Source organism: Triturus cristatus, chromosome 12 (assembly GCF_964204655.1).
Source record: "Triturus cristatus chromosome 12, aTriCri1.1, whole genome shotgun sequence".
Lineage (NCBI taxonomy): Eukaryota > Metazoa > Chordata > Amphibia > Caudata > Salamandridae > Triturus > Triturus cristatus.
In genome coordinates, this window is record NC_140595.1 from 539,614,413 (window position 1) to 539,641,442 (window position 27,030).

Sequence of the window (27,030 nt, forward strand, 5' to 3'; positions counted from 1 at the left end):
AAGTTGCTAAAGGACGACATTGAGAGGGCTTTCCGGTGGAGGAGGTCGAATGGGAGAAAAAGTTCTGAATAATCTTTTCCATTAACTGTTTAACAATGTGAGTAGAACCAAGAGACAATGAAGAAGAGGAACGCCTGTAGCGAGAGAGAGCAGCAAGATGCATCTCAACAGAGGAATATACCAGTCCCGATTTAGATAATGAGAGAAGGTAAGGCAGAATTTGCTCTGGTGAGGGCGATTTTGGATGGATACTACTTTGTAGACACCAAGAACAGAAGCGCTTCAACTTTAGTCAATATGTTTTGTTGGTGGATTCAGCTCTGGCCCTAGATAATATATCCCTGCAATCCTGAGGAATGTTTAAACATTTGAATTTGTTGAATTCAGAAGCCATGCATGCAATTGGAGAGAAGCAGGATGAGGATGGAGAATCTGTTCATGGAGAGTAGGGCTGTTGTTACTAGAAGGCAATAGGGCTTGGATTCCAAGAGCACAAGGATCTCCGTGAAGCAATGCTGGTGAGGCCAGCATGGAGCAATTAGGATTTCTTTTCATCTTCATGAGAAGCTTGGAGATGAGAGGGGTATGAGGGAAAGCATAAGCAAAAATCCGAAAACGCATTAGCACATGACCCTCTGAGGTTCACAAATGGCGAAGAAATAGCATTTTCGGTTCACTTCAGAGGCAAAGAGATCCAAGTTTGGCTTGCCTTAACATTGGGAAATGGAGTTGAGAACCGGCTGACTGAACTCCCACTTGTGGCAGGTTTGACTGGTTCTGCTCAGGGCATCAGCAGGGTTATTTATCACTCCGGGAAGATGTTCCACCTTCAGGGAGATGCAGTGTAGAAAATCCTGTTTCCAGATTCTCTGAGCTTCCAGGGATAATATGTGAGACCATGTACCTCCCTGCGGTAGTGCATGCAGGTGGTGTTGCAGGTTTGTATGAGGATGGAAGACGCTGTTACCCTCAGGAGGAATGATTTAAGCACCAGAAAAATGGCTCTCACCTCGAGGAAGTTGATGTACATCTTGGAAAGTGATTCTCTCCATTTGCCGCTTATTTGGAGGTCCTAAAGGTGGGCTCCACAACCTTCCAGCGAGGCATCTGTAGTGAGAATGAAATCTGGAAGTGGAGAAAGGAATAGAGATTATTGGAGGACTGCCACTAAGAGAGGGCCTTTTCATGTCTGGGTAGATTAGAATCAGATCGTCGAATGATCCGATGAGTTGAAGACATTGTTTCTCCAGCTGCTCTTGGAAGGGTCTCATTCTGAAACGTGTGTGAGGCACCATGAGTTTGGCTGAAGACACATGTAGAGGAATGATTTGAGGAGACAAACAGAAAAACTCTTTTGGAAAGGTTGTGAGTGAGCGATATCATGGTCCTTTGTCTCTCTGCGGATAAGAATGCCTTTTCTAACAAGGTATCCAGAGTTGCTCCTTAAAAGTTTATCTTTTGAGAGGGCAACAGAATCGATTTTTGGCACTTGACTAGGAGCCACATAGCATAAAACAGATGCAGGCAAGTAGACATGGCTTCTAGGAGCCAGACGTCTAGATACGGAAAGAGTTGGAGACCTTTGAGTCGAAAATGGCTGCTACAGGGGCAAGGCATTTGGTAAGACTAGGGGGACTGAGCGGAGAGCAAAGTACAAGACTTTGAACTGATAGTGAGCGCTTGTCTGAGCAAAACGGAAATACGTTCAATGTTTTGGGCGGATAGGGAGGTGAAAATACGGATCTTGTAAATCAGGGCTGGCCATGAAATTGACGTGGTTGGGAAGCTGCACTACCTCCTGAAGAGAGACCATATGTAAGGACTTTTTTCCTCAGCTACTTGTTGAGTTTTCCCCTGACATTTTCTTCACTAGAAAGAAATGAGAATAGAGTACCATCCTCTTTTGAGAGTGTGGAACTTTTTCTATGGCACCCTTCCGTACCATGGTGGGGGCTTCCTTCTTGAGCAGGAGGATATGAGAAGGAAGTGATCTTGTGGTGGACGTGGAACTGTCACAAACTACAATGTATGGGCATATTTTATTATATCCAGGACCCATTTGACTGTTGTAATTCGTCGCCATTAGTCGTTATAACGAGAGGTACTTGCTCCCGAGAGTGGTAGGATAGAGGCAGACCGTAGCAGCTGCGTATGAATGAATAATAGTAGAGAAGTATAAATTGTAAAAGGAAAGAGCTAAGGTCTAAATATTCGGAGAGCTGGTCTTGCCATGTAATCAAGACGTGCAGATGTAACGGAGGGAAAAGCAAGGTAGGTGATAAGGTGGAGGGGGGGGGGGGGAAGAAAGGGGGAAGGGAAGAGTGGAAGATAGAAAAGGTGACAAGCAATTTATTTACCTAAATGGATGAAAGGTTCTAGGTTAGGAAACGGTGGAAAAACAGGTCCAATGTATTTCTGTGAGGAAAGAGACAATTAGGTTTTAAAGTAATACAGGCGATGTCAAGATAAAGGGATACGAACACAATTTCACTGTAAGTTATCCCGGTTTCCTTTTTGCAATTAGATTTCGCATCACGCAGTACTTTGGCTTTAACTTTGATACTGATTTCCTTCCCCCTCTTCAGAATTGTTGATATTCTGACAAGTCACTACGCCTTCATGGCCACGAGGTTAATCTCGTCCACCCAGATTAACTGAAATGTATTGCCCTGACTGGATCCAGCCCCTCGCCCCTTTCACCAAGTCCCAGGTATTTGGTTCTGGCTAGCTTCGGGTCTTCTTTTTCCCTTTATCTTGACATCGCCTGTATTACTTTAAAACCCAATTGTCGCTTTCCTCACAGAATTACATTGGACCTGTTTTTCCACCGTTTCCTAACCTAGAACCTTTCATCCATTTAGGTAAATAAATTGCTTGTCACCTTTTCTATCTCCCACTCTTCCCTTCCCCCTTTCTTCCCCCCCCCCACTTTATCACCTACCTTGCTTTTCCCTCCGTTACATCTGCACGTCTTGATTACATGGCAAGACCAGCTCTCCGAATATTTAGACCTTAGCTCTTTCCTTTTACAATTTATACTTCTCTACTATTATTCATTCATACGGTTTTCCTTTTCTTACATAGCACTGTGATGAATAATTTAACCCTGTCCTGACGATGATCCCAATTTATTCCGGATCGAAACGCCGTCGACCTTTCAGCTTAACTGATGGCTTTATGGTTCTTTAAATTGATGTAGAAATTATTTTGTAATGTCGAAAATTGAATTCAGAACCCTGTAATTATTGTTCCATTATTCACTTTCACTTCACGTTGCGCCGTCCCTTGCTGATCTCACCTTGTCACTTGCGTCGCCGTCTTCGTGTCACATACACTTTAAGCACCAAGTACAAGTCTGGGTTGTCTTTATGGTATATTAACTTTACGTACAGTGCTGTTATTACTGCTTCAATTTTTTTTGGGATTATTTAAATTTATACATGTCTTTATGTAAGTAATTTTTCTAATTTAATACAGTATGTCTTTTCTCAAATTATTCTTTCTTTGAGTCTTCCTTATCTCTTCTGTAATGTTTTTTACATGCAAAATATTTGTCTATGTTGAATGATACCAGTTGAGAGTTGTTGTTGTTTCTTACATTATCACCCTACCTCAACGAGGTTTACGGGTTATGCTCCTGTTGTTTTTCTAATAACCAGATCAAAAGCAGCCCGGAAGTCGACAAAACATCAGCATAATTTGCCAACTAACTGTATTGACGACCTAGCTGGCAACCAGAGTGTCAAACAATGATCCACCGTGGAATAATTGTCTTAGAAGCCTCCCTGCTCCCTGGGGCGGGGGGCACCGTACTTGAATGCTCAGTTTTCAAGATGTACCAGAAGAAGTTTAGCATAGATATTTAAGGACATATCTAATATAAGCCTGCAGTTAGCATGTTCATATCGACTGCCTTTCTAATGAATTAGCTTTATGATGGCACCTTGCAATAAGTTGGTAATTAACCCAGCAGATGATATACACTTTAAAATAAATAGCTAAGATCGACCTTCACAGAGGATCAGCCTTAAAACTTACAGCCAGGAGACAGCCCGGGGAGTCTGCACGAGAAGGTTTCATTTTACAAACTAGATTGGCAACAACCCCTATCTTCTTGAACAGTTGTTAATGGGGGCAGTGCTGACAAAGCAATATCTGTCAAGGATTCCGTGACATGGGAAAAATCGTGATATAGATAGGTGATGTATCCTACAAATTGCTTTTCGCTGATCTGAGCTTCAATGTAGCACAGTAATACAATTAACTCAGTATTGACCAATCCACAAAAGGTTTTGTTTTTCCCTGCATGATTGCTTGGTTCATTAGATCCAAATGCTGATCCTAAGACACAAGCTTCTTATCCATCGCTAGGAGGCGATATTTCTTTTTCAACATAATTATGCTTTATACCATTGTTACTACTTTTTTTGATTGATGTGCATCTTATTAAGATATTTCCTCAACTGAGAGCAGTCAGTCAAACCAACCCAGAGAAAACCTTTCCCTATTCGAGTTTTTCAAAGAAGAAGGATTGGACTGGGGCTTCATATGGGAGAGCACTTTTTATGAATTCATTAAACCATTCCAGGTTACAGGAATTTTTAGGAGTTGCAATTAGTTTATCCAACTTTATAGCGAATAGTTCTTTCAGATTTTATGGCAAGACAGGAGGCTAAAATTATGCATTACAACCTTAATTATCACTTCTGAGCAGCAAACATTTCAAGAAAAACTTCAGAATAGAACTTTGAACATCAAACAATAGAAATTGAAATTTAATGTCCCCTTTTATCGTGCCATCCACCATCTTCTCCTCTCTGCTGCTTCTGAGCAGATGTACTCATATTTTTCTTTGAATGAGAATGGTGTGTGGCTTTGGCTGCGATGCATCGGCCATTTCAAGCGTTGGGTGCATTAATGCGTACTTCACGGATGCAATTCACACTCGCAAGCCTCGTACAGAGGCAGAAATAAAGTTATTAAATGAAGGAATTCTTTCAGGAATGTTTGATTTATGCTGCATTTTAGTCCAAAACGAATAAAAAAGATTTAAAAATAAATAAATGGGTTACCCGATCGGAAGGGCCATTTTGAATTGGGCTTTCACGAAGATGTTCCTGTTTTTTCTTTTTTGAGGGATTTGGGCATGCTGTAGTCTCATGAAGGCGTTGCTAGGTTACGGTTTATGCAGTTTTAGGAATGGCAAATACCTTTCAGATTGCGCATACTTTAAGAGGAGTTTGAGGTATTTTTGTGCTCTGTTGTAGTTTTGAGTGTAGGAGTGAGTACATTTGGGCTTTTTTAATGAGTGCCTAAAGGAGTCTCCGTTATAATCATGACTGAAAAGGAGAGCAGTAATGAAAATCAAAAGAGTATCATTAAAAAATGTTTACTTATGAAATTAGGAATCTAGTAAAGTATTCTGTGAGGACTGCTACGGCCAGTAGAAAAAAGATGATGAGGAGGATGAATATTTTTCAATTTCGGAAGGGGAAGAAAGATTTCAGTGGACCAGGAGGCAAATGCTCTGAGAAAAGAAAGCACATGGAACATGGTGCAGATCGAAAGGAGTCCAAAGCGTCTCACCAAGAGAAGGTGTTAATGGTAACACCTCAGATGGGCAGGATATCCCGGCCAGTAGAAAAAGGATGATGAGGAGGATGAATATATTTCAATTTCGGAAGGGGAAGAAAGATTTCAGTGGACCAGGAGGCAAATGCTCTGGAAAAAGAAAGCACCTGGAACACGGTGCAGATGGAAAAGGAGTCCAAAGCGGCTCACAAAGGAAGGCATTCGTGGTACCACCTCAGATGGGCAGGATATCCATGCAGAAAGATTGGGTAATGATTATTTTGATGAATATATAATCGATATACATTATAAGGATGATTTTGATGATTTTGGAGGTAGTGAGATTAGCATAAACAGAGCTGAGAAGACCATGGTAGATCCTCTTGGTCAGAAACCTTTTGATCCAAAAGAGATGCGTCATCCCGGGGGTCTGATTAGCGGCCCATGAGTCATATAGCAGAATATACCAGCCACTGGATTTGTGGGCCATTAGACAAAGGGTAGCATATTGTAATGAGAGCACAATGTTCCAGCCCTGTTATCAGGAAAAGGGATTCGATGATCCCAAACCTCGATCCGGAGTTAATCACTTGCATGTTTAAATTAGGAAGGGACCTGAGAAAGGGTCTTGAGAAGTCACTCAAGCACTGCGAGGACAAGCTACTAGACACACAGGGACCTCTTGCTACTCTGCTGAGAGGATAGTGTCAGAGGACACTGTTTTTTGGGCAATGCGAACGCAGGAATAATTGCAGAGAGGTCTAAAGCAGGTCTACATCGCATTAACCGCAAAATGGGGGATTTTGCAAGCAAAGAATCGAGTGAAGACCCCAAAGACATGCTCTTCGGAGAAGGTTAAGTTAAGGCATTGGGAAAATATGTGCACACCTTCATTCCTTTGGATAAAGCACAGTTTAATGGGCGTAGAGTATTTGGTGGCACGAGTAGTTTTTGAAGCAAGGCTGGGAGGAGAGGGCAATCTCCTGGCCGTAGCTATATTAAGACTCAAGGTAGGATTAGGGGATTCTACAGGTTCCCAGATTCAATATGAATTATACCCTCAAAGAGGAAGGGGATCCAGATCAAGAGCCGCTATCGATCGAGGACAGCAATCTGCATTAAGTTCAGGTGGGTACAAGTATGAGGCTTTTTACTGGTTTTATCCAAGTAAAGATAGGTAGGTCCCTGAGACACCATGTGGAGGCACAGAAAGACATTACAAGCGATCCTTGGATTTTGGAAAAAATTGCGGGTTACACAATGGAATTTTATTCAGTGCCAGAACAGAGAAAGGAACCAAGAGGACTTTGTTTCGACACAGTACAAGAGAACAACATAGTGAGCGAGGAGATAGAGAGTATGTTACGGAAAGGGGCGATAATAGAGGTAAACTAAGAGGAAGCAGTTTTTTTGAGTATGTTATTGCTGTGAAGAAAAAGAACAAGGGATGGAGACCTGTAATCAATTTGAAAGATCTAAATTATTATGTGATATACATGCATTTCAAGATGGAGGGTATCCATCTGTTCAGAGATGTTTTACAGGATTCCGACTAGTTGGTAAAGATGGATCTAAAGGATGTATACTTTACAATTCCTATGTCGGAGGAGATTCAGAAGTATCTTCAGTTCAGGTGGAAGGGTCATTTGTACTAGTCAGTTTACCTACCGGTCGGGTTATATTCAGCCCCTTGGTGTTTCACGAAGGTGATGAGAAAGGTATCAGGATTTTAAGTGAGAGAGGAATTTGTATGATCGCTTAGCTAGACAATCTAATGATAATGAATCAGGATCTTTCTCTGTTAAGGACACAGTTAGAAACAGTGAGAACCCTGTTAGAAACCTTGGGTTTTCTTATAAATTTGGAGAAGTCAGTGTTAAAGTCAGCTCAGTCTCTGGAATGTTTAGGTTCTGTGGCCGACAAGGTGAAAGGTCAAATGTTATACCAGAGAAAGACAAGGAAAATTAGACAAGAAGCAAGGTTTGTGCTGAAAATACAAATGGTGAAGTTGAGATTTGGCAAGGATAACTGGAATGTTATCCTCTTCTATACAGGCAGTGTTTCCAGGGTATTTACACTACAGGGCATTACAATGGTTAAAGACGGCTTGTCTGGCAGATTATTTGTGGTAGGGAGATTGTCTGATGTTGTAAGACGAAGTGAAAAAGGAACTGGGTTGGTGGTTGGAAAACTTGGAGGCGTGGAATGGGCGAGTAATATTTGGTATGTCGGAGAAAGATGCAAGTCTGGATTGCGATCTTTTTGTACAACTTAGGAGACAGATGAAGTATGGAGCAAAGTGGAACATATGAATTATTTAGAGATGAAAGCAGGAGTTTTGCATTGCAAAGTTTCAAATCACTATTCCTGAGTTGTATAGTGCTTCTCAAGATGGACAATATAGCAGCAGTGACATACATAAACAAGTTGGGAGGAAGCTGAACAACAAAGTTGACAGAGGTGGCAAGGACATTTGGGAGTTTTGCCTGGAACACAAGATTGCTTTGCAGGCTCTGTATCTGCTAGATGTGCAGAACGTGATGGTGGATTGGAATTCAAGAAACTTAATAGATTATAGTGATTGGAAGCTGGAAAAAGTAGTTTTTCAGGGGATTCATTTTTGAGTGGGTCCTTTGAATGTGGATCTGTGTGCCTCAAGGTTGTGGTACCAATTGAAAGATTACAACAGTTGGAGGTCAGACCCGGGGACTCTGGTGGTGGATGTATTTACTAGTCTAGTCACGAGCCGACTGGACTACGGAAACACCCTCTACGCAGGTACCACCGCTAAACTCCAGAAGAAACTCCAACGAATCCAAAACGCCTCAGCCAGGATCATATTAGACATCCCGCGCAACGAACACATCTCTGGTCACCTGAAAGACCTCCACTGGCTACCCGTCAATAAGAGAATCACTTTTCGACTACTAACCCACGCACACAAATCACTCTACGACATCGGACCAGAATGCCTCAACTCACGACTGTCCTTCTACACCTCCTCCCGCCAACTACGTTCTTCCAGCCAAGCCCTCGCCACTGTACCTCGCATCAACAAGACCACCATGGGAGGCAGATCCTTCTCATACCTGGCTGCTAAAACATGGAACTCACTCCCCGCTTACCTTCGCCTCACCCAGAACCACCTAGCATTCAGAAAGCAACTTAAAACGTGGATATTTGACAAGTAATCCTCCTCCCCTTTCTAAGCGCCTTGAGACCCTCTGGGTAGGTAGTGCGCTATATAAATTCTCTGACTTGACTTGACTAAGAATTGGAAAGAGATGGGGTGTATGCCTTGCCTCCATTTGCTGTGATTAAGAGTGTGTTGTAACAGGTGCGGAGGAAAGTCTGTTGGATTGAGTTGGTGACTCCCTTTTGGAGTTCTCATGCGTGGTTCCCTTCTGTGCTGGAGCTGGCAATGGACAGGCTTCTTTTAATCAAAGATTACAAAGGAATGTTGGAAAGAGGGGAAGGGATAGAGCATCCTTTAGTGGAAGCAGGTTCGCTCATTCTACTAGTTTGGAAAGTATCAGGGGATCCAACAGATTTTCAAAGCTTTTCGCAAACAGCTTAGGAGTTACTAAATGAGTCATGGGCGCCTGGGACTTAGAAGAGATATAGGAGTGCATGGTCAGTTTGGCTATGGTGGTGCGTAGCAAGGGGTTTGGATTCTGTGGAGGTTGATGAGATGAAGTTAGCAAATGTTTTGGCGGAATTTTTTTAGAAGGGTTTATCTCATAGAACAGAATGGTAAACTGTTAGAGATCAGCGATTTCAGCCGATCATGCTTTGGTGCAGAGTATGTCTAAAGGAAGAATTCCTGTGGTGTGCAGAGGGATGAAAGGGATCAAGTTGAAAAGACCCCCTAAAGCCAAGTATAATTCCGTTTGGGATGTTGATCTGATTTTTAAATTGTTTTAGAGATGGCCTGCAAATAGATTTTTGGGTTTGAGAGAATGAACTGGAATTTGGCAATCTTGTTATGCAAGGTTTCTTTTAGAAGAGTGTCAGAAATTAGGGCTCTTGATATTAGCTCTAAGTTTTATCAACCACAGGGGGTCTGGAGAAGTACCAAGACAATGTCAGATTCCGTTTTTTATCCAAGGTTTGATGCTAGTCCGAAGTATTGTCAATACAATCCCTGTAAAATATCCCAATAATACCCAGTGAAATGACAATTGCTCCTCCAAATGTGGATTTAAGGTCAGAAGCACCTCAAGTTGAGGGAGGTGTGTCTGCCATAGGATCTGTTCGGACTTCAAAATTCTCAATTTGTCGAATGGAGACCCCCACAGACAGTACATGCACTTATAGATACAGGGACCTTAGTCTTCATGACTTTGGTTACACCTGGTGATCTCAATGCTTCTAAAGAAGGAAATATACAAACATGGCTAGCAGAAACAGCTAGGAACAGAAGAGTAGACAGCACCAAGGTAGTGGAAAGACAAGACCCAGAAAGGGAGAAACCATTAAATGTAGCCAAATTAAAGATAGAATTGGGAGGAGTAATAAGGGGATGCTTAGAATCCGAACATATTAAGAAGTGCCAAAGAAAGGAATTCATTTACCAGTATAAAGACATTACACATAGAGCACCTATAGTGTATGATGAATTGGCAGAAGTAGCTCAGAAATACGAGATAGATCTTGAGAAAAACTTTACCTGAAAATAATCTATAGAGTTAAGTTACATGACCTAGCATAGGAAAAATTTAGAGTTTCAGGAATGTGTTTGCGCATTTCAGAACTAGTCATATGCATTCCAATATGTAGTGTAGTTAAGAAACTAGAAATTAAATGGGCTAGGAAATATGAGAAGAAAAAGAGAAAAGAAGCTACAGCGAGGAAACAATATGAGGAAAATGAGGGAGAGACAACAGAATTTCCACTTAAAGAAATTGCAGGAGGAATGTATGTATATGTTCTTTGGAGTAGAGGTCATCTGGCTGCCTTTATAAGTAGTTTTCCAAAATTGAGAGACAGCATTGCAATGGTATGCACAAGTTAAGCAGTTTGTTAAAATTTCCAAAGTGTTGTGTATAGATTTGATAAGGTTGCAGTACATTTGCCCAAAGAAGAACCTGCGAGGAAGACTAGATTAATTGCACCATCTACTGCAGTGATGGAGAAGTATGAGGCAGTGATTACTTTCCTGAAGGGCAGAGTGCCAAAGAGAGGTTTGGATTGATTTAAGATTAAAAGGACTACTCAAGAGCGAAAAGAGAAGCTATCCAATCCGTAACGAAAATCATATTAAATATTGGCTAGAAGCCTTACAATTGCTCAGGGAAGTAGCAATGGTCAAATGTGTAGCACACCAAGGTGGAAAATGATATATTGCCATGAGCAATAGATATGCTGATTCTGTAGCAAGGTACTGTGTATTGTTAGAATACACATTCAATGGACATTTCACATGTGAATCCAAAGAAGAGAGCTCATTCACAAGGTTGATGAGTGTCAGACAACTGGGGCGAGGTAAATGAGTCCAGGAAAATGTTTCAGAAGCAGAGAAAAATGAATAGATAAAACAGATTGTGAGATAAATGCAAATTACATTTGGCGGTCAGCAAATGTGAGATAACTTGCTGTATCCAATGACACAATACTATCATGGGTACACACATTTAGGCGGAGATTGCATGGTGAGACTCTTCATGCAGAGTTGGTGTAATCCAAAATTCTGAATGTTTGCTGAAGAGATTTGTCATTGGTGCATTATATATCAACAAATAAATGCAGGAAAGAGAACACACGTTACACTGACACACATAGGGAGATCAGGTGGATCATTCAACAGGAGGCAGACGGACTCAATCGAAATGCTGGATTATGACGGGCTGAGGTATGTCCTGGCCATTAGGTGCATTTTATTTCGAGGTCGGTGGAAGCCTACCCAACTCGGAGAAACGATAGTCTGACAGTGGCTAAGCTGCTATTAATTGAACTGCTCCCTAGTTACAGAATGCCAATTTCTCTTGAGTCAGATAGACAAACTCATTTCAGTAATGAAGTGCTGAAAATGACCTGCTCAATGCAAACCGAGCAACGACAACATTTCAAGCTTCTGGAATAGTTGAACAGGTGAATGGGGCTATCAAATTCTGACTGGCAAAAGTTTATGCTTCAACTTGTTTGAAATGGACAAATGCTTTGTTTTTGGTGTTAATGATCATACAATGTACTCCAGATAGAAAGACAGGACTATCCCCTGATTCTGACGGGAAGGGCAATGAGATCACCGGTAGCTCCTGCAAATGCTCTATTGAACATCACTGATATGATCTTGGATTCCTGCAAAGGATTGGCTGAAGTGGTCCATTCCCTTTCTCATCAGGTTTCAGTTGCCACACAAGATCCAAACCAAGAACAGTGCCACAAACTCAGTCCTGGTGACTGGCTTGTGATCAAGAAGCCCGTTCGGAAGACTTGTTTAGAAGCTAGATGGAAAGGCCCCTTCCAAGTAATTCTGATGGCAAATACCACTGTTAAGTGTGCTTTGATCGCAAACTGGATTCATGCCTCACACACTGAGAAGGCAAGAAACCCAGATGATGTATTGGTGGTCTATGATCCAGCAAGAAGAGCATTGGTGACGGTGCCAATTCCTGAGAGGCCACCCAGACCAACAGCACCGCTGCCTGAGCAACAGCAAGAGGAAGAAAGAGGTGAGGATCAATAAACTGAACAAAAATTTCAAGTGTTTGAAATCACACAAAGTGGAATAGGGAGTCCCTAACAAAAAAGAAGCAGAGACTCCTCCTCGAGGCAAAAGTGACACTAAAACTGAATCTGCACTGAAAGATGTTTCCCAAAGGGGAACCATATCATAGATGCCTCTGGAGACGGTATGACCAACAGTGTTGAAAGCTTCGGAGGGGTCATCTAAACCTACGAACAGGGCAGACTCACTACTAAGGATAGGGTGAAAACCCAACCGAAGGGTTTGAGATTATGATGCACCACCAAAACTGTGAATGTATTTCCTTCTCAAGAACATTTACAGTAGCTGGCAATAGCGAAATAGCATTGAAATTACTCAGCACTGACAAATGCACTAATTACTTCTTTTTTTTTTAATAGGGGATAATCACATCTGGTTTCCAACAACAGCTAGATGAAATGATTGCACATCACTAAGAATCGGGCACACTGGGTCAACCAATGAATGTAACTCGTGGCTGGGGGCAAGGATATGAGAGAAAACAAATTTAAAATATCCCAAATGAAGTTTAGTAAGCAAAACGGTCAGAGTGGAAAATATACTAAGTTCCAGGAAAATTAAGTGAATTGAAGAGGAGGGAGATGAATAAGCTTAACCAGCCTGCCTGTGACCAAGAGAGAAATTATGTAAATTCAGGTTTATCTTTTCATGTAAGGAGGCTGACAATCACAAATAGGATGCTACTTACAATGGATTGAAGAGTTTCAAAGGTTTATGTAGATGAACTGCCTTCTTCTACAAAGTGAGTTGCATAGTGAGTGATTACTACTAAAGATCAAATCAGAATATAAGTAAATTCTAATGCTTTACAAAAGTTTGATGGAGTAGAATTATACTACGCCATAACCATATTAATTCCAATGCAGAGGAGTATAAGAGTGCATACTGGCTTTATTTCAGACGAAAGCTATAGGCACTATAATTTAATGAAGCATGTTTACAAAAACAGTAATAATAATGCACAAAACAACTTACAACATTCAACAGGTATGGAAGCCACCTGCAAAGACAGGACTTTGCCGCTAGGTTGTGGGATGTGTACTCGAAATACAAGACGCACCCGGGTGTTCTTTCTCCCAATATCCGTCTCTCCTTTACGAAGTTCTATGTCAGAATTTCGGAGTTTCAAAATGCCTGCACAATCAATGCTGAAAAACAAGCAATCTCTTAGTTACTGAACTCAAACTTGTTAAAATTGCATTATATAGTCAATACTTGAAAAAAAGTGTATTTTAATAAGAACTTCAAGTCTGACACAGTTCACATGCATAGCTACAAACATCTTCAATGTCACTTCAGTTCATATTTTTAGGTTTGGCCTAGGAGACAAGTTCAGCTATCTCCATAGAGCTCTTTACTTATTACATAATATAATGCATTATATACATAGAAATAACTTTTAGTAAGCCTTCTTCAGACATTTCTCGGTCATAATCAAATGTTGGATAAGCCCATGGACAGCATACATACAGTGGACCAACGGGTTATCCCTGTTCAGCTATTGCTCTACTGGCTGTGTCGAACATTCTGTTGATTAGTTCACAGGCAAGGATTCATTCATCTTGAATGACTGCTTTTTGCCACATTACATGTCATCCCACAAGAACAACCAAGTGGTCCCACCACCTCCCTCAGCAGCTCCTCATGGTTGCCCTGCCACAAGCACAATCATTGTTACCCTCGGGGCTCCAGCGATGTGGGTACAGTGCCAACACTTGCTGCAAGTACCAGTCATAGACTGATATGGCCATCATATGCACAATCATTCAGCTGCTTCCCTGTCTGACTCGCTGCTGCAAGTTATACTACTGCCCATTCCCTACTTTCTTCCCTATATGACTATGGTTCAATTTTTTCCTTCTCCCTTCCCACCACTCAAGCTCCTGCTAGGAGTGGGGGCACAATTTAAGGCTCCACTTCAGAACTGGCAGTCAAAGCAGCAGTACGTCCAAGTGCATTTAGTTGGTATTGCAGAAGATGCTGCCAGTGTTCTCCTTCCAGGCATCCCTTCCACCCATAATCTATTCATTACGTTTCAGAACATACTTCAACACAAAAATGAACCTTATTGTTTCACTTCGCTTAGCAGCAAATGACTGACCTGTCCAACAATAAAGGATGAAAAAAAAAAAACTCATGAAAGAACAGAAGACAAAGACAAATAAGGAGAGGCTAGCATGAAAGTCGCACAATAGTGAGATGTGCCCTGAACTATAGCAAGGTAGCACACGGTGCATGGCAGACTCTGCTGCACTCATTCCTTCATAATGCAAAAACCAGTGCTTTGAAGGGAAATATAGAAATGCAGGTATTTACTATCTAGAGTACCTGTTCTCCCCAGATGCTGTCCCTCTCTTAAAAAAAAAAAAAAAAAAAAAAAAAAAAAAAAAAGAATTGATGGTACTTAGTGTCGGAGCTACTTAGATGTGGAGGTCCTCTCCTACCCTTGGCAGAAAGTTTACACCTTAGCGGCTTCCATAGGCTGAAGCTCCAAACATTTTAACTTCACCTGCACACACAAAAGTTTACTGCAGCAGTAGAAGCAGCAGAAGAGGAAACGGCTTGTAAGCAGTATTGTACAATATTATTTATATAGCACTCTGTCCTAGTTTACTAGGTACTTATTGTTCGGCCTGGTTCAGGGAGAGGCGCTGAAGTAGGTCTGTTCTGAGAAAGGCAGTGTACAGCTAAGTTGTCTATTTCCTCTTACTGTAAAGTCAATCATTTAAACTTCAGAGCCAGAAATGAGCAAGAGACTCCAGACAGGTTTAAAGCAATGTATTAGCTGTTCCCAAACATGATGGTAGAAAGATTAGTGGGTGAATGTGCTGGGGCCACCTTCCTAAGCGGCCTTACCAACTGCATCAATGTCATCTTAATCAAACTTGAGAAACTTTGAGTGCAGCTTTGCAAATAATCAGAGGTTAGCTATTCTGTAAGTCGCATAAATCACTTCTTCAGTTTAAACTCTTCTAGGTTTCTTCATATAGAACTTAACTTCTATTGAGAATATAAATTAAACTAGTCTTTGTGGATCTACATCAAAAAGCTGCACATCGGATTTTGTCCAGGAAACTGAATATGGCTATGTTTGCAAAACTACCTCAAAGAAATTTAGAAAGCAATCATATCAATATTAAAATTGTGTTCAAGTGATAGGACAGGAGGCCCAAAGACCTCCACTACCCTATTAAATAGCACAGTGAAAGTTAGTTTAAGATTGCTCAACCACACCTCAGCTGCTATTCCTTAGTGTCTACCTGGGAGGAGGAATTAAAAAAATATTTTTAATAAAGACGCCATTAGAGAAAACTAGTGTTACTGTTAGGTAACTTTTTCTTTCAGCGTATATTCAATAAAATTCATTAACACTCTGGTCTGCATTTCATCTCCTATATTGACTTGCTCTTTAATCATTTCCCAGCCAGAGTGAGGGTTAACAGGGCCCTACGCTCCCCTTTCAACACTAGGAGCAGAACATGATACGTGTCTCCAGTCTGTTCGCTTTTCCTATTGTTGAGACATTGGCCGCATGGGTGTGGTAAGATGGTTTAATATAGAACTTTGAGTGAGACGGCATATTAAAGTATATATCGGTATACGCTGATGATTTACTCCGACTGCACTACCATAAATAGAAGGGTCTAGACTGATGTATACACTGGATACATATGGCCAGGACTCTGGATGCAAGTAAATTGGGACAATGGAGTGACAGGTAGCCACCAATATGCCTTAAATCGAATCCCTTGGAATAAATTTAGTATTGGAGTCCGTATAATGCTCAGAATTAAACGTCACCCTTATGGGAGTGAATTTTAGGGGACATTCTGGTATGGAACAAGTTACCTCTTTATATGCTGGGGAGATTTATATATTTGTGCTCCCTTTTCTCCTCAGAATGTATACAAGAGAAAAAAGCACTCTTGGGGGGTTATTTCCATCCATTTATTCAAGAGCAAACATGACGCGTTTCGGCTAGTGCCTTATTCCAATGTTTGACAAGTGCGCCAAAAGGACGGTGTTTTTTTTAAAAGAATCACAATGCTCGTCACATGATGTGATCAAACAACAACGGACTACACATTATCTTGTGAGCAAGGACGCCTTATTAGTATGGATACTCTTTACGTATTCATGATCCCAATTCATTTAAACAGTCTTCTTTGTACCGTTATTTTGCTGTACCATTTAGCCGTAAATCGGCATGATATTAACATCATTGTTACACATGATTCTTTTTAAATTTTTGTATATTAACAAAACCTTTCATAAAAATGTCAACATAATTATCAATAACCTCGTAATGACGGGTGAGCGTAAACATTACTGATGGACTATGCGACGCTTAATTCAATGCGCCCGCCATTTTAGTGTGGTGTTCCAAGGACATAAATCAAATGTTGACTTTTACAGTTATTGCTTTTGCACAGTTTCTTAAAAAGTTTATCACCGTGTATCGGTATATCCACACATTGCTAACACAGCTAACAAAATCATTGCTGAGCATAGAATAACAATGTAAATAATCATAGGTATCCCAATACAACGGTTCATAATTCATCCCATAATCAATACCTCTCGTATACCCTGTACAATAAACAAATAACCAAATAAATGAATCTAGATTTCATTTATACGTTAGCTATCAATGTATCCATAACGCCATGTATCGGCCTTTGTTTATTCATACACCCGGTACAGTAATTGTGATACCTTATATGACATTTCATCATACACCTTCTATGCATATGGATAATTTTTTGTTAAACCAAATTCTTACATTCTTCATTCCTTATATTATTTCTTTTCGAAAGTTATTGATTATTTAGCATAACATTCATTTGACCTGTATTTACTATTTTAGTCGCCCAGATGTATTACCAGTTCTTCACCGCTATTCATCCCTTTCGGTGTTTTTGTTTGTAAATCGATTATCTATCTTGATTCTAGCCTTCGTAATCTAGTCATTCGGTCACTTCCTCATATACTTGGTAGCACTTGGTCTATGCCAATACAACGCAATAGATCCCTATTGCTATGATTTCTCTCTGCAAAATGCCTGGCCACGTGATATGTGGCATCCTTTTTGGCTATGGCCGCATGTGCTCCAAAATACGTATTTTAATGGGGTGGATCGTGCTCCCGATATACCCAAGTACACCTGGACATACTAAGCAATACACTGCATATGCTGTGTTGCATGTTAAGAACTTATTTATTGTCCTATGCTCTTTTAGACCTGGTATATTGTATGTAAGCGTTCTTTTACTAGCTATACACGCCTTACATTTTCCACATGGGAAAAATCTCTTCATCTCTTTCAGGGTTTCCATTAAATTAGGTTTCATCTCCAGGTGACTCTGTACTAGGCAATCTCTCAGTGATCCCGCTTTTTTGAAGATTTGGGGAGTTGCGGGTATGTCTGGGCCAATGACACTATCCGTGTTAAGGATGTGCCAATTCTTCTTCAATATTGTCCTAAGCTGGTTCGCATTCTCAGAGAAAGTTATCATTCTGAACTGTGTTCTGTTTTCATTCCCGCTCCTCTTGTCTTTATCTTCCAGTAGCTTTTCTCTGGGAATATTCAACCCTACATAGGGTTGTATTTAATAGGCCCTCATCCTAACCTCTCATTTTAAATCTATCAAAGCTTACTTGTGCTGCAATTTTGAAGTCACTGTCTTAGGTGTTATTTTTTTTTATCCTTAAGAATTCTCCGTAGGGAATACTTTTTATCAGCCTAGGGGGATGACTACTCTTTGCATGCAAAGTTGAATTGCCTGCAGTAGGCTTCCGATATAGCGACATGCTTAATTTCCCCTCGATTACACTGACCTTTAGATCAAGAAAATGTAACCGTCTCGGAGCTTACGTCCCCAGTAAACTGTAAGTTTATGTCATTGTTATTCAAATGTTTAATGAATTCCATCGCCAATTCTGTGGACCCACTGCATACTATACATAAATCATTAATGTAGTGATGCCAAGATATTACATAGGCCATCCACACATCAGATTGCCGGACAATGAACACCTGCTTCTCCCATCAGCCCAAACATGTTTGCATATCTGGTGACGAAACAGGAGCCCATTGCGAGATATATATATATATATATATAAATATATATATATATATATATATCACCCCCCAAAATATGTAACCTCACACAGTTAACCTTCATACCTACCACTCATACTTCGCAATTCATCCTCATACATAATAAGACCTTTTATAAGTCATATAATCAGCCTGACAAAACCGAAACCCATCCAAATGGGCATCTCATCAAAATAATTCACCAGTAATCAAAATAATTGGGTTTTGCTTTTCTCTATCTGTCTGTCTGTCTGTCTGTCTGTCTGTCTGTCTATATATATATATATATGATTTCATGCACATACTATGGGATTGCCAAATAATACGCCCCTTTTGGGAAGCAATTGTCCTAAAACTCAAAGAAGTTCGGGGGAGGGAGCTGGCATCTACGACCCGGGTGTGCTTGTTGGGACTCTTTCCTCATCCACAGAAACATAAGGTTGGGAACAGACTGATCGACTTACCCTGAGTCTTGCTAAGCAAAGAATAACATTAGAATGGAAACAGGGATGTGATTAATTGGGGGGGTGGGGGGGCAGAAGGTAGAGTACTAGCCGATTTATGGAAGGAAAGGATTGTGTCCTGGGAGCAGCTGATGCACATCAGCGAGCAGGGGGGTAGGTGGGGGGGGGGGGGGGGAGACAGCGAGATAACCTCAGTGAAGACACTGAGCCGTGATAGCTTGCTCCTAAACCCTGCAAAGTAAGGGGCGCGCATGCTAGTTTTATCGAATTACGAGATGCGGTGGCATGTGATTAGGAATATATTAGACAACGTTGTGTGGGGGGGGTTCTTCCCTCTCATTTGATACACCCCGGTGGACCCATTACCCCCGAGCTCGGATCCCCCAGATAGGAACAGCCGATCCCTACTCTATACCACTCCACTGCACAGGTTTAAGTTTGTTTTAGAAGGTTTATTTCTTTAAAAAGTACATTCACTTATATTGGGCTATATTGTCACACCCTAATGCGCAGCCACCTGCCGCTCATGTGAAAGACTTGAACGAAATGTACATCTAGTAATGGAATGTATCATTGTACAGTAAGACTTTGAGGGTACCATTAACCTGATTATTGAAATGCAGCATGGCGCTAAACATGCTAGCTATTGACTAGGGCTCTTCTGAGACTATATATCTTGAAGTGTCATGTTGATTCGGAGGTGGATGCTTTATGTAGATTTATACACTGTTTTGAATTGTTATATAAGAAATACCAATAAAAATAAGGTAAAAAAAAATAGCCATCTATCTATATCCACACATACATATAGATCATATACATAGACCAGCATGAAAAATTTCCTAGCTTTCGTAACGGAAAGTTTCAATTCTATTAAGGACACGGAGGCGAGGTTTAGGCATTTCTTTCTTCTTTATTTCGAACAGCAGCCATTTTAATAAAGAACTAACCCCAAGAGGAATTCATATCCCATGATGCCTCAGCAAATATCAAGTTCCAAGCCAACAGTAACTGTCCTATCAGGAGGTTCCCGCCTCACCAACTTGTGATGACCCTGGCCGGACTCCCTCTTTCTTCCTGCGACAAGGCTGTCAGTGGAAGTTTACCCCTCCTGGTTCGAGGACTATGAACAGAAAAAAGGAGCCAACAAACAACATCAATCAACACAGCATCACTATTTGAAACAGGCGAGTAACCAGGAAAAATCATTACTTACATACAGACGTAGAATCCATTAACCCAGGTGGGTCATGATTTATCTTGCGGGAGGGCTAATCCTTGCCTCCGTGTCCCTAATAGAATTAAAACTTTCCGTTACGAAACCTAGGAAATTTTTCATTCTATGTCAGGACATGAAGGCGGGGATTAAGCTAGTTTAAAGCTTATCCACTACTCAAGCTCCAATAGAGGAGAATGGTTTAAAATAAAACCTCTTGAAGGTTGAATTCGATGACCAGTCAGCTGCATTGAGAATATCCTACTAACTCAAAAGCCTTTGAAGCCATTGAGCCCCTTTTTGAGTGCGCCCCAAAAATCATCGTATGGATGGCTGCTCCCAGCATCACCTATCCGACCCATCTCACAACTGTCCGGGATGAGACTGCCCTAAAGGGTCTCCTGTTATGTTACATCCATTTATAACGCGCTCGGATACTCACGAGTGTCTCGGTGCGATGTCAAAGGGGTAATGAGAGGGACTATCAAGCAAAGAAGTGAGTCTTCCATTTCCTTTTGAAAACAACTGGGTCCTGGATAGATCGCAAGGAAAGGGGGAGGGCATTGAAGAGGGATTGAACAGCTCCGAAGGGACACAGAAGGAGAAGCGTCTCTGAAGATAGAGGGGGCCACACCCGTGGAGAGCACGATGGGCCAGAACCAAAGACTTAAATTTAACTATGTCCACCACGGGGAGCCAGTGAACGGAACGCAATTGATGGTGCACGCTGTTCCTCGCCGAAATGCCCAATAGCAGTCTGGCCGGCGTATTCTGAACCACCTGTAGTCTCTTCAGCAGGTAGCCAGGAATGCCAGCATAGAGGGCATTGGCGTAATCCAGTTGTGACAAAATCAGAGCACACGTAACTATCTCTCGCCGCCTGCGGAAGAAGCAGGAAAAAGTTCCCGAGAGTCTTAAGGAGGCCGAAACAGCAGCCGGCCAATTTCTTAATATGTGTCGAGAAAGAGAGACTCATAGAACCATACACCCAGGTTTTTTACGGGCTTTCCCGTGGTTGAGGGCAGAGGAGAGTCAGGGGGCCACAGCTGCTCTCGGAAATAAGAGGGGAATTTACCAAATAGCAAGATCTCGGACTTCTGTTCATTGCACTTTAGCTGTGCGTCCGCCAACCATTTAAAAATGGAGGCAAAGCACTGTTGCGACACTGAAACAGAGTCTGTTGCTTTATCCCAGGTAAAGAGCAGCTGGGTATCGTCCGCATAGGCCATCAGCTTAGCCCCAAGCTCCTCTGCCTGATATATCAATGGAGTGACATAGATATTAAAGCGGAGAGGGCTACTGGAGGAGCCCTGCGGAACTCCGGTAGTGACCAACTGAGGGGAGGAGGAGAACGGATGGAGTCAAATCTGCTCAACATGCTCCTCCAAAAAAGACCTGAACCAACCCCAGACTGCTCCCGACACACCAATCCCTGCTAGTCGGGCCAAAAGAAGTGCATGTGGGACCGCATCGAACGGCGCCGAGAGATCCAGCAAAATTAATGCCGCTCTCCCGCCGGCGTCAAGGCACACCCGAATGGCCGCCAACACCTCTACTAAGACAGTCTCAGTGCTGTGAGAGGCTCGAAACCCTGATTGAGCTGGGTGCAGGAGTGCCTCTCTTTCCACATACTCTGTGAGCTGTTTATTGACCACCTTCTCACATACCTTGGCTATAGCCAGAAGGAGGGAGATAGGCCGGTAGTTCTCTGGATTGAGGAGATCTAGAGAAGGTTTAAGGAGTGGCAAGATCTTCGCCTGCTTCCAAACCTGAGGGACAACAGCTGTCTGGAGAGACATATTGATAATTGAGTTCACTTTTGTGTTCACACTCTCTGCCACTGCTGCCAAAAGCCTGGCCGAACAGGAGTCCGAAGGCAAGCCAGACTTAAGCCCCATGAGAATTTTAAGAGATTCCGAGGGGTCAACTGATCTAAATGCTGACAGAGAGCGGGTAGAAGCAACAGGTTGCACCGCCAGAGAACCCTCACTGTTGCCATCGCCAGAAGGAAATGTCGCCTGGATAGCCTGAATCTTAGCTCTAAAGAAGCAGGAGAGCGCGTTACACCAGGCAGGTGAAGATGGAGTCACACTCGATAGGGCCAGCGGAGACGTGAAACTCTGCACGATGGCAAACATTTCTGTGGAGTTGTTACTGGCAGATTCGATGCGAGCTGCAAAGAATTGCCCTTTAGCCAATGCAATGGCTTCATAATATGCTTTTTGCATGGCTCTGAGCTTCCGCTTGGCTGTAGGTTAATAGCCACTCCTGCGCCAGGCCCACTAAAGAATCTTACAATCATGCTTTGCAGCATTAAGGGCCGAGTTAAACCAAGGTTTAGAGGGCGATTCTCTAGCCGGCCTGGTGGGCCGAAGGGAGGCCACGGAATCAGCCGCGCAGGACACCCAGCCAGAAAACCCCGACAAGCACTCCTCAAGTTCCCCTGACAGGATGGGCCTAGAAGATTCCAAAGCCTGTCTAAATTCCAGAGGATCAATTTTCCCAAAAGCTGGCTTCTGGTAAGAACGCACCAATGTCTCTACATTGGATACCTCCCAGGAAAAATAGGATATAAAGTGATCTGACCAGGACACCCGACAAGGATCCCTTAGAGCAATAGGAAAGTTAGTACAGATCGGGTCCAATATATGGCCGGCCTCAACGCGATAAGCAATTGTCTCTTCCACATGAGGTCTCAAATCTGCTGTCATGGCCTCATACGCCTTGATGCATCGTACCACAGTGTTTGGGTACCTCCGGAAATGCAGGCTAGGAAATCACCCGAGACTGGCATTTGGTGCTCCGGGTCACAAAGGCGGTGACTCCCTCTGGCATGAACAAACGTCCAGAAATATCTAGGGCTCTGACAAGTTAAACCCGTCTGCAGGACACCAGGCACAGTAACATGGCCAGCTTAGAAGACAGCCGTTTACGAGACAGATATTCATTGCTTGGCCAGCCGCGGAGCAAGTTCAAAATCTTGTTGATGTCCCAGAGGACTGAATATCTAGTCTCCGGGGGGAGCGATAAATGTATGCCACGCAAATGTTTCCTGACCAATGGAGGTTCCCCCACCGGGAGGTTTGCCACAAATCCATGGCCCGCTGAGATCGCGGACCGGATGGTCTTGACCGTCCTATATGCTAGTCCCTCGGAGGCTAGAAACGCAAAAAAATTAAAGATGTGGACAACGTCTGCCCCCAGACTCCATTGCAGACACCAACCCATCCAATGAGACCAAGCCGATCGGTACCGCTTAACTATCATCCGCTCAGGTTCGGGAGAAGAGGTCTGCAGCATTTCTCGAAGGGCCTGATACTTGCCATCGAGACCAGTAATCCTCCAGACCAGGAGCAGGAGAGAGTCGCTCACCACTAGAGGGTGAGGATTGCCAGCCGGATTGCTCATGAGTTGAGCCAAAGGGTGTAAACGGATTGGGTAACCCAAGAAAGTTCCATCAGAAATGGAAACCAAACTTGCGATCTCCAATCCGGGGTCATCACCACCAAATCCGCTTCCTGTTGTCGCACCGGTGTCATCAGCCTCATTATCATGGCAAAGGAGGGAAATGCATATCCCCGTTCCGTAGCCCAATTCTGCAGGAAGACATCTGTGGCTACGGTTCCGGGATCCGGCTGAAGTACCGGGGAACCTGGTGATCGAGGTGAGAGGCAAACAGATCAGTTCTGAAAGGGCCCCAAAAAGCCTATAGGGACTGGAACATCAGGGGAAAAATGTCCATAGCCTCGTATCCTGCAGGTGGTGTGAATGCCAATCTGCTATCTGGTTGGACACTCCGGGGAGAAGCTCCGCTGCCACTGAAACCTGGTGCTCCAGGCAGTACTCCCAGAAATTCTTGGCTCTGTCCACCAAGGCTTTGGAGCGAGTTCCACCCAGGTGGTAGATATAGCAGACTGCCGCTACGTTGTCCATCTTCAAAAGAACGCAGGAATGGGCCCAGTCTTTGGTCCAACCTCGGACCACGAAGGATCACACCATCAACTCCAGGCAGTTGATATACAGTAACCGTTCCCCGGTGGACCAGCTGCCGCCTGTGGTGAACTCTCCACAACGGGCTCCCCAGCCGGAACAGCTGGCGTTCAATTCGATCACCAGGTTCGGTTGGGAGCCAAATATGGCCTGTCCGTTCCATGCCTCTATGTGTGAGAGCCACCAATGCCAGCTCGTCCTTTGCCTTCTCCGAGGGGAGGACCTGTTGGGCATAAGTTAAACCCCGGCGTAGATATGCCTTGAGCCTCTGCAGGGCTTGAAAATGGAATGGGCTTGGGAAGATGGCCTGGATCGAAGGTGACAGGAGGCCGACCACTCTGGCGATGGTGCGCAGCGAGGTCTGAGGTTTCCGTAAAATTTGCCGTACTTCGTGACGGATCTCCGCCATCTTCCTGGAAGGGAGGCTCAGAGTGCCCTACCTTAATTGATTACCAATCCTAGGAAGGTGATCGAACGAACCGGCAGGAGACTGGACTTTGCTTGGTTGATCACGAACCCCAGAGATTGGAGAAATTCCACTGCTGACTGAAGCTGTTGCAACAACGTTCAGGGGCACTCGTTCATGAACAGCATGTCGTCCAGATATACAATCATCCGAATGCCCCGAGTCCTCAATCTCTCCACTACCGTGTGCAAGACCTTGGTGAAGCACCACGGTGCCAACGACAGGCCGAAAGGAAGAGAGGTGAATTCAAAGGTCTGGCCTTGCCACTAAAACTGGAGAAACAAGCGATGCGGCGGAAAAATAGGGACCGTGAGGTATGCGTCCTTGAGGTCGAGCCAATCCATCCAGTCGTTGGGATGCAAGAGGTCACAGAGAAGATGGATGCCCTCCATCTTGAAGTGGTGGTAGACCAACCACTCGTTGAATTCCAGGCGATTTATCACTGACCGCTGACGCCGGTCCTGTTTCTGTACCAGGAACAAATTGCTTTAAAACCCCTTGGGATGAGGGAAGGAGCGCCGAATAGCCCGCATCTCCAAGAGGTCCTGCCCCTCCGGTTGAATCAGGGCAGACTACCTGCCTGAAAAATGGAGCCAAGCCAGAGGGGCAACCTGGACAGGGGAGTCGTAAAACTCAACGTAAAACCCCTGTACCGTTTGTAGCACCCATGCATGGGCCATAAGGGCCCACCAGTTGTCGAGGAATTGCGCCAACATGCCCCCCCTAGCAATGGCATAAGATAAGCTAAGAACTTACCATGGGATGCGGAGGCTGCACCTCCTCGAGGACCACTGCGTTGTCCCCTGTGCCAGGACCAACGACTGGTGAAGTAGAATCCGCGAAAGCGTGACAAATCCTGCGACTGTCCACTCTGAGACCGTTGGCCTCTGCCGGAGGCGCCCCCACCATGGCTGACCCCCCTGAAAACCCACACATTGAAAATGCGCTTCACTGTCGATCGGTCTTATCTAACGGGTTCAATGTAGACACAAATTTGCTCAGCTTCTTCACAAATGGGTTGCCAAAGAGACCCAGTTGAGCTACCTGGCTTGCCTCTGATGTGGCTAGCTCTCCTAACTTGGGATCCAGTTTGATGTGCAGTGATCTGCTCCTTTTCTTGGAAATGGCGCACTTTGCGTGCGTAGGAATATAATTGCTCCGCCCAAACTGGAGAGGACATCCGGGGGAATCAGGTCTCCACATGCCTTGGTGTCCTCTGCCATATCGAAGATCTTCACCCAGGGGCCCGTGATGTCTAAGAGCTTGTCTTGGCAGGCCCGCCAAGACCGGTCAACGTTCTTCTTAGGGTGTTTTATATACTTAGTTAGGAAGGTCGCCATCCGAGCATCGTTCTCCAGGGTGACCGCTACCATTCCCTCCAGCAAAGGGCGGGTGCACTCCGCCCCAAGACGGGAATGGACCTCCTGGCCCAGTGGCTTCTGCAGCCGACAAGCCACATACCTTGCCACTTTCTCACAGGGAACTCACTGAGGACCAGGGGTGTGTAAGCTCTTCAGGGTCTAAGAGATCCAATTGGGCATCTGGGAATGGTTCTCCTGCCTGGCAGGTCTTCTGGAACGGAGAGATGGTGGGGCGCCAGGATCGGTCGTGGTCTGAGTCACCATAAGACCAAGCCAGGGAATCGTCAGAGGGCTGAGGAGAGGCAGCCAAGCCCTGATTACATCGGGGCGGTAGGTCTTAGGGGGTGTCCGCCGATGCGGGAGGGGGCTTGGTCCCCAAGAACACCTGTTTTAACCTATCTAAGGCGTCCAGGTCTGTTGCCTACGGATGGCGCCGTTTACGATGTTCTCTTCAGGGGTGGTGGTAGCCTGCTCTAGAGGTTTGGGGGCTGAAGGCCCAGGGAGGTCATCCCTTGGCGCAAGGGTTTGGAGGCATCTCGGTGCCACATCCATTAATCTCTTCTGCAGAGGGGCCACCGCTTCTGAGACCACCCTGACTATGGCAGAATCAACCACGTCACAGAAAGCGCCTGTGACTGGGAAGTACTGCATGTCTTCCTCCTCCTCGTAATAGTCATCAAAGCCTTCCATGAGGCAAGTATTTCAGGGGCTTCGAGACACATAGGTAGGTATAGGGTATGTATATATAGGTGGCCACCCACCGGGTAAGAGGGATAATACAGCTTTGTCTGGCCCAAGAATCACGGTTCCCTTGAGAGTGAAGCAATAATGTGGGGTGTGGGCAGGGGGCAACTAAAGCTCTAGCTAAATCCCTTTTGTAGGCCCTATAACAAGCAACCTCCAGTTCCCTCCACCAAAAGGGTTAATGTGGTCTAGGCGACCAAAGCAGACCAAACACCCTTTATTTTAATGGGCTAATGGATAAACTGGCAGCCTGGGCAAGTCTGTTAAACCAGCAGACACAAATTGCCTGCAAACCTTACCCCGTGGGATGCTGGAGTCCGGACTGGCAGAGGAGCAACTGACTCACTCTGTTAACACGGGCAGAGGCACTGACGTGCTCTCGAGTGAA

General features: G+C 43.9%; 1 protein-coding gene across 3 annotated transcripts in view; it reads right to left on the reverse strand.

The window, feature by feature from the left end:
- Nucleotides 1–27,030, reverse strand: part of NFATC3 (nuclear factor of activated T cells 3) — an 870,211-nt gene that overhangs the window by 362,633 nt on the left and 480,548 nt on the right. For all 3 annotated transcript variants that reach the window (XM_085638479.1, XM_085638478.1, XM_085638480.1), the window contains exon 5: nucleotides 13,277–13,449. In XM_085638479.1, coding sequence (XP_085494605.1) covers nucleotides 13,277–13,449 — 173 coding nt within the window. The remainder of the gene's footprint in view (nucleotides 1–13,276; nucleotides 13,450–27,030) is intronic.